Below are 14,217 nucleotides of genomic sequence, written 5' to 3'. Positions count from 1 at the left end.
TTTTGTCCCAAGGCAATGGAGAAAACATAATCTATGCTATGAAAGTTACAGAGAATTTTAAACTGGAATTTACGCCTTGGCCTTGGTCTTTTTCGCCTTCTTAGCCTTTGCTCCAGCCTTGGTGGCAGGCGAAGCAGTTGCTGCAGGGATCTCCTTCTTGGGTTGCTCCTTTGGTGTCTCCTGGTCGGTTGATTGTGCGCCCTTCTTCTTGTCCTTCTTAGCTTTCTTTGGGGTATCATCAGCAACCTTTTTCTCCTCCTTTGGCGCTTCAATAGCCTTGACAGGTTCGTCGAATACTGTCTCCGACGCCTCAATCGTCTTATTCTCTTCCTGTTGAATAGGGACCTCGTCGACACTCTTCAACTGAGGTAATTCGAGCTCGTAGCCCAGAGCCTTGAGTTTCTCAGCCTTGGCGAGTCGTCTCTTCTGTTCGCGATCGATGCGCTCCGACCACTGCTCTCTTGTTTTGGCCTTGTCGAGTCGCTTCTTCTCAATTCGGTTCCAGGGGGTCCGCTTAAACCGTCTATTGGCGCCCTTCCAGAGCTCTGGATGCAATTGTTCCTGGGGCACGTATTTGCACTTCAGGATATGACCATACATCAGATAGTTATCCATGGTCCCAGCGACAATCTTCGCCACAGAGGTGGAGGTGAACTCAATGAAAGCGTAATGCTTCGAGCGGCCGGTAATGCGATTCCGAGAAAGACGCAGACGAGAGATTTCGCCGAATTGCGAGAAGTAAGCCTTCATCTGATGTTCGTAGAAACCGTGCGGAATACGTCTGTAAAGTGGCTGGTTAGACCTAATTCATCAATAAACGAGTAAGGCCCGGAACACTCACCCGACGTATACAGTACCTGGCTCCTCTGCCTCTTGTTTGTTTTCCTTCTGTTTCTTCAAGATCTTTCTCTTGGCCTTTTTAGAATCAGGGATCTTAGGAACGGGTTGGTCGGGGTTAAATCCTTCATCCCCGGACTCGTCCTCATCCCCGCTGCTCTCGAAGCCCCTAATGAGCGCGGCTGTCCGGTCATCCTCTTCCTCATCTTCACTTGCGCTAGCGCCAGATGCGGCAGACTCTTCATCATCCATCTCCCCATCGTCAGACTCTTCTGCGACAGGCTCTGGTTTCTTGGCCTTGGTGCTTGCTTTGGCCTTGGTAGTGTTCTCCTTGGGAGCGGGGGCTGCTGTACCATCCGCCTTCTTAGTTTTCTTGTTGCTCAACTTCTTCTCTGTCTCGATCTTGGTCTTAGGGGCGTCCTCCGACTCGCTGTCCTCGTTGTCGCTGAGGAAATCGGCAGCGCGCTTGCGAGGCTTGACCTGCCTTGTCGGTTCGCCATTGACCTTCAACTTTGCAGCAGGCTTCTCCGCATCATTTTCCTTGTTCTTCTTCAGAATAGGCTTGGGGCTTGCATTTGTGGATTCGGTGGGCTTGGCCTCAACCTTCTTGGTCTTCTTTGCGGGAGAATCGGCGGCGGCAGTAGCGGCGGCAGCTGTGACATTGTCAGTAAGTGGTACGGTAGCCGACCTGAGATGTCTTAGCGAAATGGAAGGGCAACATACCCTTGCGCTTCTTATCCTTCTTATCTGGGGCCATTATGGCGTGGATTAATAAATTGTAGGCTGTGGTTGAGCGCTACAATCCAAACCTGTTGATAGGAAGAGGGTGCGGAAACTTTTTTTTTGCACGTATTTTTTCTTTCTTCCGATGGAACGCCAAGCGGTGAGCTTCCGTCTCAAGTCTTAGTTCTTATCGATTTACCTTTCACTGGCACCACAACAAATCGTCCTCAAGAAAACTGCCCTTCTTTCCCCTTTTTCTATCTAAGGTGAAGTAGATACCATGGGGAAGAACAAGAATGCGACTAAGGCACTGACACAAGAAGAAATCTGGGATGACTCTGCGCTCGTACAGAGTTGGGACGAAGCAGTAGAAGAATACAAGGTACCTTCTGCTCCCTCTGAAACCCCGGCGCACGTGATATGCATTTCTAACACACCACCGAATAGCTCTACCATAGCATCCACGCCAAAGGGGAGAATGTCGAGGATGTATTGAGGGATGCTCAAGGCGCTGAAAATGAACAGATAATCCAGGAGGATGATCAAGAAGTTGACCACATGGAGGCCGATGTTGACGAGCCGGCAATCGATTCAGTAGCGGCATCCGCTGAGGCTCAGCACATTCCACAAACGGATGTCTCGCAAGTATGCGGTTTTAGCTGTACTTGATTTATGACAAGGCAACTAATTTTTGACTCAGAAAGCAGGCAGCCCAGAAGTCTCTGTTCAAGGAACGAATACCACGGATGGGCCCAATCTTTTGGGAGCCGCCATGCCTCAGGCAATGTTATCGCAAGGTGAGAGATTCTGCATCCATATGCCGCCATATAAGCTGATTTTGTGCATGGCTTAGTCCAAGATGAAGGACTGAAGAACCTTATGATGTCCTGGTACTTTGCAGGGTATTACACTGGTCTTTACGAAGGGCAGCAGAGAGCAAACCAAAATAAGAGTTCATGACCCATCTCTCGCTGCAAGTGATGGGCAATCACTACCTCACTATCAATACAAGGGTGATATAAAACGCTACTACATCCAACTGTTATCCTCGCAGGCAGGTCTTCTAGATGCCGCGGTCTGTGTATGTCAGTTGGCAATACTCCTGGGTGAGCTACCGGGTTAAAGAATAGACAGGGTCATCAACGCGCGCTGGACTCGCAATACTAGAGGTCTATTATTCATTATTGGAGGATACCCAGATGTGTAAGTGATGGATCATACGTGTATGCCAGGGTCCTATATACGTGGTCTGCTCGGTTTAGGCAGCTATTGGCAGCAACTATGTACGATAATCTTTACTTATGCTGGAGGCCAGCCGTATGCACAAGACTTTAGAACCATGAACCCAGTCTTCATGCCTAGCCGACCGTCTGTGAGCTGATGTTCAAGGCGATGATTCCTCGCATCTAAGCCCTAACTCGGCATCTGAGGGTTATAGCAGAATTTCAAGATAACCTCTTGCAGACAAGAAATGCACCTACACATTGATCACACAGTGTATTAACTTACTCAAATATCTTGCTACACGAATCATTTGCTCCAATAGGGACTGGAGCACATATTAGATTGGTCAGCTTTTCTTCACACGGGGTCTCAAGGCGCCTCTATGCACCAAGCAAAGTCCAATTAGTCAAATGGAAAACGATGGCTAATAATTTGATTAAGATGTATAGATAAGATGTTCAGAAACATGACTTCTAACTTGCCCCAACAACCCGTGACTCAATATAGTCCTCCCGGTACAAAATTTACAGCACTCCCTTCAGGAGACTGCCGATAATGGGGAGATCACCGATAGGGTCGGGTTTCTCAACAGGAGAGCTAGAAGCGGCTGGAGCTACGGAGGAGCTGCTGGCGGGCTGCTGCTCCGTGCGAGTAGGAGTAGGAGCAGGCTCGCTTTGCTGTCGCTCTTCCGTTGAAGGCTCCGTTTGAGGCTCCTCAGCCTTGGTGTCGGTTTTCGGCGTAGGCGAGGGTGAGGGCTCCTCGAGATCATGCACTTTCTGTGCAGCTTGCTCTTTGTAAACGTCCTTTAGAGACTTTGTTGCTGGCCCACTGCTGGAAGGCGTGGGATGAACAGGGGGAATATCGATGGGCGTGGGCTTCGCAGTCTCATCATCGTCATAGAATTCTTTGTTGATGTCCTGCGCCATGTGGGTGGCGGACTGAGTCCTATCAATCACCGGCCCAGCAGGCGTATTCAGCGTATAGCTCACCTTCACAGCATCGTAGGCAAAATTCGTCATGCCGCTGGGGGCAACCGCACTGGCAGACGAGGAAGGGTCGGCGCGCTTGGCAGGCAAAGCAGAGCCCGTGAGGGCTAGGATGAAGCAAACGGCATAGAAAGAGAGCGTGGTACGAGCCATTTTGACAGGTGTGTGAGCTGAGATTGCAACGAGAAAGATATCAATTGAAAGGAATGGACAGGCCTATAGAGATAGCCAAACTATTTGCATACAACTTTCTGAGGGAACGTGCTCTAGAAGGAACGGTTCACTACCTCGTGCAGAATAAACCCATCATTTATAGGGGAGACAGATTGTCAAAACGGTAAACACACGAGGACACACATACACACATACCCAAGGGTGGCAACCAGGTATTTCCCAGAGCTCGTAAGGTGCTGGCTCGCGCAATGAGATTTGCGTATGGTCTTCTCCTGACAAACTTCAAGCACCATACTGTGTACGATGGCAACTGCAAGGAAGCAAGGGAGTAAACAGTATGTCGAATTCACGGTATGGACTCCTGTCGTTATTCCCTCATTTGATTGGAAGGAGTGCCTCAACCAGTGTAGGATAATCTTGCCAGACACATTCCCCATCCTAGGATGAGAAGAAGATCTTTCCAGATATTGCAGCCCGCCCTTGGCTGGGCAACATAACTAACTGGTCTGATCGACATACTCCTTGGGATCATCCGATTAAGCTCTACCGTCTTTGTGTCGAAGCCTGCCGCGATAAGCCATCCGCAGGAGACCGTGGAAGCCCTTCCCGGCGCCTTGGCTTTGCAAACACGCCACAAATTCCCAAGGCGACATACTTTGAAAATCTTGACTACGCAACGCACATTCCAGAAAACTACAGAGTGACACAATTCGGAATGTATCTCCCTACTTTGACACGTACCACCCCATTTGAAACATAGGTGGACGCAACACGAGGGAGCGTTTAGAAGTGGACATAGTCCACGAGTCGTTTTCGGCACGGTTTTGACCTCGAATATCATAGAGCAGTGACGGACGAGACTTCGAATATGCCTTGTTTGAATTTTGTCTTTTTCTGTGCGAGTTTACGAGAGTATATTGACCTGTTTGTTAGTCTGTGAGCAGCTTCGGTTGAGCAAGGGAAAGATCATCTTCTCTCCTGGGCTATAAGAAAAAAAAAAGCAGTCACCCTTCTCTCAAGGCTGAGATGGTTGATCGCTCAACTAAATACGAAAGGACTGGCATGCGTCCTCAATCAAAATCCCTCAGAAAGGGATGTATGCTCAAAGCGAACCCAAACAACCCCGGAGTCGAACCGGTTAAACCGGCTGGCAGGTGATGGGATTAGAACGAGCACAGATTTATCGCTCTCGGTCTCGGTCTAAAATTTGCAGACGGAACGGGAGCTTTGAAGGCCAAAACCTCCATCAACAAGGGTATGTCGGAGACCTGAAATATGTTGAAGAAAGGAAAAGCCGGTGGGAAACAAACGCGGAAATTTATTCGGTGGAGCTTGTGGGATGGGTTATGTAATCTACAACTAACAACTAGCAGTAGTACGGCTGTACGATATTCCGGTTCCTTGAATAACTTATTACTCCGTAGTTCGTCATTCTATGTATAAACAATGTACAAAGCCAAGATGGTAGTGCAAAGGCAGTAGCAGAGCCGTGACAAGGCTACCATCGTCTTTTGCACTCCACACTGACCTTGCTCTAGAAACGAGCGAGAACCCTGTCCTGGGTGTCGGATAGTGCCCACTCACTGCTGTGGTTCTTACTCAAAACCGTCTTTGCCTGTTCAGCTGTGAAGCCCTTGGCTTCAACAGCTGGGTTGTAGCCAAGACCGTTGATCTTTCCAACAGCGTCCGACGGCACGAGCGTCGCAACTTTGCCATCCGCTCGCTTGTAGACAGTCACTACGACCGCACCTCCCAGACCCAGGTTGTGTTGCAGGGCGGCATCCGTTCCATCAATCAACCGGTTGTTTGCCCAGCCACGCAGGTGCCACACCAGTTCCGCGCACTGCGCGATGCCCGTCGCGCCCAGTGGATGGCCCTTTGAAATGAGGCCTCCCGATGGATTGATAACCATCTTCCCCCCATAAGTAATGTCGCCCCGACGAACCATCTCGTGCGCCTTACCGGGCTCGCACAGCTCCAGTGCGTCGATCGTTATCATCTCATTGGCGGAAAAGCAGTCGTGCAACTCGCACACCTTGATATCCTTTACATTCACGCCGGCCTCCTTAGCAGCCGCTCGGCAAGCATTACGGGCCATTCCGAAACCCATCAAGTCAATTGAGCTTCGGTTGTATAGGGTGCTATTGTCGGTGGCCAGTTGCTGGCCTGCAATCAAGATCGCCTGGTCCTTGAGATGCGGCCGAGCATCCAGGAATTCTTGGGAAACGATAACAGCGGCAGCAGCACCATCCGATGTCGGGCAGCACTGAAGCTTGGTGAGTGGCTCGTGAATCATGGGCGCCTTGAGAACCTGCTCAAGGGTGTATTCGGTCTGAAACTGCGAGTATGGGTTGCGCTTGGAATGCTCATGGTTGATACGGCCTATCTCGGCGAAGTCTTCGTTCTTCGCTCCATACCTACACACCATGTCAGTTAGACTCTGTAGAAACAGACAGATGGGCCGCGGAGAGCGTACTTTTCCATGTACTCCCGACCAGCGTTGCCAAACATTTGAGCTGCTCCTGGGGCGTTCGTGATTCCCCTGGTCTCGGCCATCATCATTCCAAACAAGCCTGTGGGGTTTTCTCGGTCATTGAAAACCGACTGAAGGCTTCCAGGACTCATCTTCTCGAAGCCGACAACGAGAACACAGTCGGCGGCTCCGTGAGAAACCATCGTACGAGCCATCGCCAAGCCAGTGGAGCCCGTTGAACAGTTGTTGTTCACATTGTAAATGGGAATCTGTGTCAGACCGAACTGATAAAACACACGCTGGCCGCAGGTGCTGTCACCATAGACGTAGCACGCAATCCCTTGCTCAACATCGTCGTAATTGATGTGGGCGTCCAGCATGGCCTTGACACCAGCCTCAAAACCAAGCTCATGATAGTCAACCTTGCCCCGGGGTTTGATGAACTTGGTCATTCCCACACCTAGGACATAGGCGGGAGATGCTGCTTTTTTGCCCATTGTGACGATAGGTGGTTATCAGATATTCTAATCGATAAGGGAGGAAGAAGAAAGGGAGGAAGGTAAAGTCTGTGAAGTAGTGTAGGTTGTCTAGAAATGGAGAACTATGAAACTATTGTTCTGGTTTAAAGTATATATAACGATCGGTCCAGGAGCAAGCATATGAATCTCTGCAGAATGATTTACTGCGGAGAAAGCCACACGGTACTTTTTTGCGGGGAGCCGCCGACCGAGGTCCCGAGGATATTCTTTGTTCCTTTGTGTACGTCCTGCACAACTCTTCATATCTCATGTCTTTCTACTGTACGATGCATAGAAAACCACAGCTATTGCTTTTTGCTGATCATCTCGCCGTCTAGATCAAGGGTAGTCATGGTCAAGCCTCTTTTTGTTTTTTGGTCCATCTCACATGATTGCGTTGTACCTAGGTCGACTGTGAGGTTCCGAGGGTTATACGATCAGATCAATCGAGGGACAATGTCTACTAGATTTGATAAAAGGGGGGTGGAAACATAAAAAAAAGGTATATGATTGAGTCCGAGGTGATCAATAACTTGTTGGGCCCAGTTGTGGTGTTGGGTATGCTGCCGTACCTAGCCTAGAGGGTAATGAGTATATATCGGGTTCTGTACCGCGGGATATAACCAGGTTCATGCCTTGTTATACACAATGCATTCATGAAATGAACAAGAAACTTGTTCTAGTTTAATGGGGGTGGAACAAGAACTAGATCTAGTTCCTCTGTACTCAGCAGACCTTAAGACAGTCGAGTATAAGTTGATTGAGCTTCGAAGCCGATTCCCACCCAAAAGTCCCCAATCACATGGCATATCAACTATTCTACGTGGCTTGGGATAGAATTTAGTTGATAAACCGGATCAAAGCTCACTTGTCAAGTTGATGATGCCCTGACATTCTGGCCAGTAAACATGGGTGATGTACCGAAGAGGACCAAAGTTGGGGCAGCTGTTTGCGCCTCTGATTGCGAGTCAGATTATTTAGACTACCTACATAGCTCTTAGTGACCTACTATTACGACACCATTCTTCGACTAGGATGGTCGGGGCCATTACATAACCGTGGTACGGCCAACGATACACTCCGTCGATCCATAGTTTCCTGACGGTGGAAGATATTGAAACGATAATTGTCAGTTGCTTTATGAGGCAATTTGGCTCAACTGATGTTTTCATGAATCGAGTGGTATTCGTCATGGACACGGACGAGGATTCATTTTTGACTCCATCATCACGAGGGGCTTTTTCCAGATACGCACGATTAAAAGAATAGGTAATGGATGAAGGTTTACTCCATGACTAGGGGGAGGGAGGGATGGCTGCCGTCTACCTATCATTCAACAAAGGATTATATACTCCGTCAATAACTCAGGCAGTATCTAGACTAGGTCATATTCTAAATGATTTGTCCCTGGCACTCACCTAGACCAAATCCGGAGTAGTCCACCCATCCTCTTCATTCCTCAATCAATCAGAGGGCCCGTTGGTTGGGCGGGGTAGACGGAGCGGGTGTTACCACCGCCCGGACTGGTTTGGTCCGATACGCCTTCACGCCCTTGCCACTGGCACTGGTCAGTTCCTACCATAAAGGGGGGCAGTACCTTGAACTCCGATAAATGATTGTTGAGAACTCGGGACTTAGCTGTATTATCGTGGAAGAGGGTGGGAATTGGAGCGAGAAAGAGAGAAAGTAAACATTTAAATATTACCATACGCTCATTGAGTACTAAAGCAGTACCTCCCTAACTGGAGTCTAGCAATGGGAGGATCGACCTCTAAGGAAAGTAGGGTGGGTTTAAGTGTGTGTATGGTGGAGGTCGTACTGGATGCCTCACGACGACGTCACTGGACAGATAATCTAAACCAGTTCGAGCGAACCGACCAGTTGAAAGGGGAGAAAGAAGGTCCACCATTTACTGCCCTCACCCACATACCTGCTGGAATTTCCACTGCAATTGTAATTTAGAAGCTGGAACTTACCTAAATTACCACCAGCTGTACTGAGTTACAGTCCGTGCCTACCGACTACGATCATGGGCAGCTGGTGATTCCCTCAACTCGACTCCCTCTTCGATTCATCCCATTCGAGTGTGTTCACTGTATTGGGTTTCTTCCACACCCACAAAAGTTGGAGGTCTCGTCCCTGGAGGTAAGCTTGGTTTTCCTCTGATTTTACATTTCCTTTTCGCACAATGGTCCCAAGACGAAGAAAAAGAAAGAAAGAACAGAGAAAAAAAAAATGAAAAGGCCTAGTGTGCTCGATGAAGCTGACATTATGGTTCTGCTATATAGGTAGCTCCTGAATCGCACTGTTTTTCCTGCTATTTTTCTTTTCTTTTCTTTTTTTCTTTTCTTTTTTTTTTTTTGAACGTGATAGAAAAGGCACCTTGGTGTATTCTACACCAGGTCCAGAAAACCATTCGACCCCGACTGTAGCCGTGTCGGGTGCGCAGACACGAAAGACGCCGACATTGTCGCTACGGCCCTACTACTGGCCTCCGCTATCGTCTCTCCTTCACTGATATAACAAACGATATCGATCCCCCTCCCCGCGAAGTATCCGCACCCTCTCTCTACAGATCGAATCTCGGAAACAAAGGGTGGTCTAGGCCCCTGCTTCATGGACAATTGTGGGACGCCGAACGGTCTGCTCGCACGTTGAGAGACCGCTTTGCGTTCCATAGGGTTCCCCAGCCTGCTTCACAACATTGAACCGAATTGAACATACGAGCTACAATCAAGCAGGGCCTCTCCCATTTCGCCCCAAATGGGATACCTCCAGGGATGACTCTTGACGAACACTCTGAACATGCGCCCTTTTCTCCGTCCCCCTCACAACCTTCACCTGCCATGATGCCGGCTGGTAGTACCTGGATTATGGATGAAGCAACTCGTAACAAATTTCTCAAGAACTACAAGACCCAGGTGGCCTCGGCGACTTCTACGATCTGCGCGACTCTTGCTGTGGTACGCCTCAGGCTAGAGCGGATGTTTGAATAGAAAATAAGCTAATTGGCTGCCCCTAGACTCCTCTCGAAAATGTGAAAACTCGCATGCAGACGTAAGTGCTTAACAAACCCAATAGGAAAACCTGTGCTGACTTCACTAGCCACAACTTTAAAAATGTGTTTCAGTGTGTCCGCTACTTGTGGCGGACTGAAGGACCCCGTGGCTACGTTGCCGGTAAGTCATCGCAGAACTTGGAATGAGCAATGGTCGACAATTGACGTGTCTGCATTCAGGGGCTCTGCCACCTTTAGCGAGTGTTACAGCTGTTCGGGTTGTAAACTTCTCTACATATAACGCTGCCAAACATCGTATCTCAGATTTCTTCGAGAGAATGACTGGCGAGTCTCCTCTGGTTATGTACAATCAACCGGGCAGCACGCCTACCGTCTCTACCTTTGTGACGTTCACCACTGCTGGACTAATTGCTGGGCTCATCACTTCCCCGCTTGCATGTACGACTGAATAATTGCATCTGTTTACCTGAGCTTCAGCCACTGACTTGAGTAAAGGCCCCTTTGAGCTTGCTAAGAATGTCGTTCAGACCTCGGTCTTGGTGTCAAACCGTGCCCAGGCCTCGCCAGACGCGGTCAATGACCCCTCATTGCGTAACAAGCCCCGTCTCGGCACCATCGAGGCCATTCGGCAGATCGTCCAACGTTACGGAATCCGTGGCCTGTACACCGGCTTTCATCTGCACGCTCTGCGTGATACTCTAGGGTCTGGCTTATACTTTAGTGTCTACGAAACGGTAAAGCAAGTCGCATCGAAAGAGCTTGGCCCAGACAAATCCCCGTTCGGCGGCCCCATGATTGCCGGGGCGATTTGCAGCACTGTCCCGTGGTTTTGTGTAAGTGCCGCAACAATGATGCCTTTTTGCGGGTTACTAACCGTCATAGACCTATCCACTTGATACTCGAAAGACCCGTGCCCAGAGCGTGTTGCTCGGAAAATCCAGCGAAGTCGGGGAGGCGTCGGCTGCGGTTGCCAAGTCCAGTATGTATAAAGGACTTTCGATTATTCTCATCCGTACTGGGGTAAACAATATGATCTTGCTCAGTATCTTCGAATACATAAAGATGAAGATCAATCAATTGGATTGATACGATTTCTGGGACATTAGCCGATGCGCAGATGGCCATTGGCCTTGGGGACTGCCGGAGTATGCTTTTATGATTTATATTTTATCGAGTACATATGTGCATGAGCCTGAGGCTCCACGCAAATACAGAATGAATAACTTGACTGTTATTTAATTAGACTAAGTCGTGTAGCCACAAATTATTGTGCGGAGTGAATCTATAGAAATACAATATCAAGTTATGTGGTGCCTCAGGCCAACACACAACGTCATCCGTTGTCCGGTGGGGTTGGGTTTTCAAACAACATCAACAAAAGTTGCCCGGCGACGATCCCTCCTTCATTGCGCTCTTGACCGTTGCCCAGCATGACATCGTATGTGCTGTCTCTAAGGATATGCTGTTTCATCTTGATTGTCTAGGCTAATTTATTGTTCAGAAATATCCTTCAGATCCCCTTTCGACGCTCTCACACCGTTTCCTTGTCAGATGCGATCACTCAGTATATTTCGACCAAGTATGACCAGCGTCCAGATATGTTCGCAGATGATCTATTGATCATAGATCGCCTGCGTAACGAAGCGATTCATGTCCAGGAGCCACATGTTAGTGGGATCAGTCGGTTGGTAACATATGCCGCGCAGTTGAAATGGCTTGGTGGAAAGTTTCCGGTCGATGTGAGTAACCGTAGCATAGCGGTGGGGGAACTGACCACAAAGCCGTTATTAACGCGGGAGTCTACAGATTGGAGTCGAGTTTCCATGGTACCCTGCGTTTGGTTTCAATACCTCAAGACCGAGTATGTTAAGAGTAATTCGGTCACTAGCATTGTTGCTAACGAATACAAGTCTCGCAGAACAATATTCGATTTGAACTTGCCAATATCCTCTTTAACCTGGTAGCACTATACTCGCAATTAGCCTTCTCGGTGAATCGTACAACACCAGATGGACTCAAACAGGCATGCAACTACCTCTGCCAGGCAGCTGGAGTCTTAGCACATCTCCGAGCGGATATCCTCCCTGATCTTCGTGCCTCTCCCCCAGAGGATATGGATGATATGACACTACAGAGTCTGGAACAGCTTCTTCTCGCGCAGGGACAAGAGTGCTTCTGGCAGAAGGCCGTCAAGGATGGGCTGAAAGATGCTTCCATTGCTCGGCTGGCGGCCAAGGTCTCCGATTTTTACGCAGAAGGAGGTGACTATGCGGTTCAATCGAATGCCATTAGTCCTGAATGGATTCACCATATGACGGCCAAGCATCATCATTTTGCTGCCGCTGCGCAGTATCGCCAGTCCTTGGACTGTTTGGAGAAGAGAAAGTATGGTGAAGAGGTGGCTCGTCTTCGAGACAGCGAGGTTTGTGTCAACGAGGCCTTGAAGGAATCACGTTGGATCAATCGCACTGTGCTAGGGGACTTGCAAGGATTAAAAAACCGTGTGACGGAGGACTTAAAGCGCGCCGAGAAAGACAACGATGTAATCTATCTCAATCCAGTCCCTCCAAAGTCAGAATTGAAGATCATCGATCGAGCATGTATGGTCGCAGCGAAGGCGCCATCTCAGGTGACTGATGCTATCTCCATGTTGGGAGACAACGGACCTTTAGGGCAGCCGTTATTTTCAAAGCTGGTGCCATATGCCGTTCATATCGCTGCCAGTATTTACTCCGACCGCCGTGATCGGCTTGTCAACGAGACAATTATCGGGGAGCTGGAGACCATGACGGACAAATTACGGGAGTAAGTATTAAAATCTAGGCTATGATGAGCAAGATACTAACTGGTATAGTTTATTATCATCTCTGAATCTTCCGGGCTCCTTGCAGGCTCTGGAAAAGCCTCTTGGATTACCGCCTACGTTGGTCTCCCATGCGGAAGAAATGCGCCAGCAAGATGGGTTGAACCGGTTGCGGAGATCACTCGAGGATACCGCCAGGGTGAAGGCCAATGACAAAGCTGCATACAATGAGGGTGTTGAACTACTCGCCGCAGAAAAGGCAGAGGATGACTCTTCGCGCCGCAAATACGGAACTGACAGGTGGGCCAGAGAGCCCTCCGAAGCAGCAGCGTCGAAGCTGTACACTACTGCTCGAGAGATAGACGGCTACTTTTCCTCCGCTCAGAGTAGCGATAATCTGGTAGAGCAGAAGCTGAGAGACTCGGAGGCAGTCTTCCGAGTTTTGACCGGTACTAACCGGGATTTGGAGATGTACGTCCCTAGCAGCCGGAGAGCGGCAATTCCGCCAGAGGTCGAACGGGAATCTATTCGGCTACGGGGCTGCTTGAGCGAAGTAAGTCGGCTGGAGAACCGACGGAAACGCCGAGCGCAGGCTTTGAAGGACAAAGCCAGAACGGATGACATCAGTAAGTTACAAGGCTGGGTTCGAAGACCAACACTAACAACTCTCAGGCAAAGCCCTTCTCAAGGAAGCCGCCCGCTTGGAGCGGGAGTTCCCCATGCAGGCGATCCAGGCAAGCCAGTTCGAAGATTTGTTCGAGGAGCAGCTGCATCTGTACGATACAGATCTGGAGATGGTGACCCAGGAGCAACACGAGCAAGACCAGATTTCTGCGCAGGTGCGGGAGGCTAACCGTGCATTTACTCGGGCGCACACTGGCGATGCTTCAACCAAGGAGCGGGAGAAGGCTTTGCAAGAGCTGGAAAATGGTTATCTGAAATACAAGGAAATCATCTCGAACATCGAGGTGGGACGGAAATTCTACAATGATTTGGCCAAGATCGTCGGTCGATTCCGGGATGACTGCAAAGCATTTGTACATCAGCGGAGGATGGAGGCAAGCCAAATAGAAGGGTGAGTAGTTCGAAAGCCCAGTAACTGATTTCAAGGCGCTGACTTCAGTAGGGACATCACCAGCGTTGCGGCGATGGCCTCGCTCAATCTCTCTCAACCACATCTACGCCAGTATAGCCAACAACCCACCCAACCCGCTCAGCCTGTCCAGCCTGCCCAGCCAGTTCAGCCACCGAATCAGCTTCCACCTCAACCTCAACCAGTCCAGCACCAACCACCAAGGGATGAGCCACTAACAGCACCCCAACCAACACGAGCCAACACAAGACCCTCAATGGCTCCCGGTGTGTGGTCACCCGAGATGGGGATTCGATTCGGAGCACAGGGGACCTGGGATCCAAGCAAGGGAGTGAAGTTTTCTTAATATTTACTGCATTACTCACAA

General features: G+C 49.5%; 6 protein-coding genes across 6 annotated transcripts; 3 read left to right on the top strand and 3 right to left on the bottom strand.

Annotated features, from left to right (window-relative positions):
• Positions 1-69: 69 nt before the first annotated feature.
• Positions 70-1,594, bottom strand: F9C07_5095 (uncharacterized protein; the record flags this gene model as incomplete). Its single annotated transcript, XM_041290970.1, has 3 exons — positions 70-781; positions 842-1,490; positions 1,561-1,594. The coding sequence occupies 3 exons, from the start codon at positions 1,592-1,594 to the stop codon at positions 70-72; spliced, it is 1,395 nt and encodes a 464-aa protein (XP_041144695.1).
• A 237-nt stretch (positions 1,595-1,831) lies between these two features.
• F9C07_5094 (uncharacterized protein) lies at positions 1,832-2,609 on the top strand. The gene is made up of 4 exons (XM_041290975.2): positions 1,832-1,942; positions 2,008-2,205; positions 2,261-2,357; positions 2,414-2,609. Exons 1-4 carry the CDS (start codon positions 1,841-1,843, stop codon positions 2,518-2,520), a joined length of 504 nt encoding a protein of 167 aa, XP_041144694.1. The 5' UTR covers positions 1,832-1,840; the 3' UTR covers positions 2,521-2,609.
• A 699-nt stretch (positions 2,610-3,308) lies between these two features.
• F9C07_2104931 (uncharacterized protein) lies at positions 3,309-3,923 on the bottom strand (the record flags this gene model as incomplete). Its single annotated transcript, XM_041285352.1, has 1 exon — positions 3,309-3,923. One exon carries the CDS (start codon positions 3,921-3,923, stop codon positions 3,309-3,311), a length of 615 nt encoding a protein of 204 aa, XP_041144693.1.
• A 1,555-nt stretch (positions 3,924-5,478) lies between these two features.
• Positions 5,479-6,914, bottom strand: F9C07_5092 (putative sterol carrier protein; the record flags this gene model as incomplete). The annotated part of the gene is made up of 2 exons (XM_041290969.1): positions 5,479-6,361; positions 6,421-6,914. The coding sequence occupies 2 exons, from the start codon at positions 6,912-6,914 to the stop codon at positions 5,479-5,481; spliced, it is 1,377 nt and encodes a 458-aa protein (XP_041144692.1).
• A 2,147-nt stretch (positions 6,915-9,061) lies between these two features.
• On the top strand, positions 9,062-11,280 carry F9C07_2151154 (mitochondrial carrier domain-containing protein). The gene is made up of 7 exons (XM_071509232.1): positions 9,062-9,080; positions 9,224-9,898; positions 9,958-9,992; positions 10,041-10,114; positions 10,174-10,392; positions 10,450-10,787; positions 10,837-11,280. The coding sequence occupies exons 2-7, from the start codon at positions 9,716-9,718 to the stop codon at positions 11,038-11,040; spliced, it is 1,053 nt and encodes a 350-aa protein (XP_071365057.1). The 5' UTR covers positions 9,062-9,080; positions 9,224-9,715; the 3' UTR covers positions 11,041-11,280.
• A 104-nt stretch (positions 11,281-11,384) lies between these two features.
• Positions 11,385-14,196, top strand: F9C07_5090 (putative pH signal transduction protein pala; the record flags this gene model as incomplete). The annotated part of the gene is made up of 7 exons (XM_071511304.1): positions 11,385-11,392; positions 11,456-11,693; positions 11,761-11,815; positions 11,865-12,759; positions 12,809-13,383; positions 13,430-13,832; positions 13,950-14,196. 7 exons carry the CDS (start codon positions 11,385-11,387, stop codon positions 14,194-14,196), a joined length of 2,421 nt encoding a protein of 806 aa, XP_071365056.1.
• Between the last annotated feature and the right edge of the window lie 21 nt (positions 14,197-14,217).

The sequence above is a fragment of the Aspergillus flavus genome, chromosome 3, assembly GCF_009017415.1.
Source record: "Aspergillus flavus chromosome 3, complete sequence".
NCBI classification, from domain to species: Eukaryota; Fungi; Ascomycota; class Eurotiomycetes; order Eurotiales; family Aspergillaceae; genus Aspergillus; species Aspergillus flavus.
Note: the sequence above shows the minus strand (reverse complement) of the source record. Positions and strands in the feature narration are given on the sequence as shown.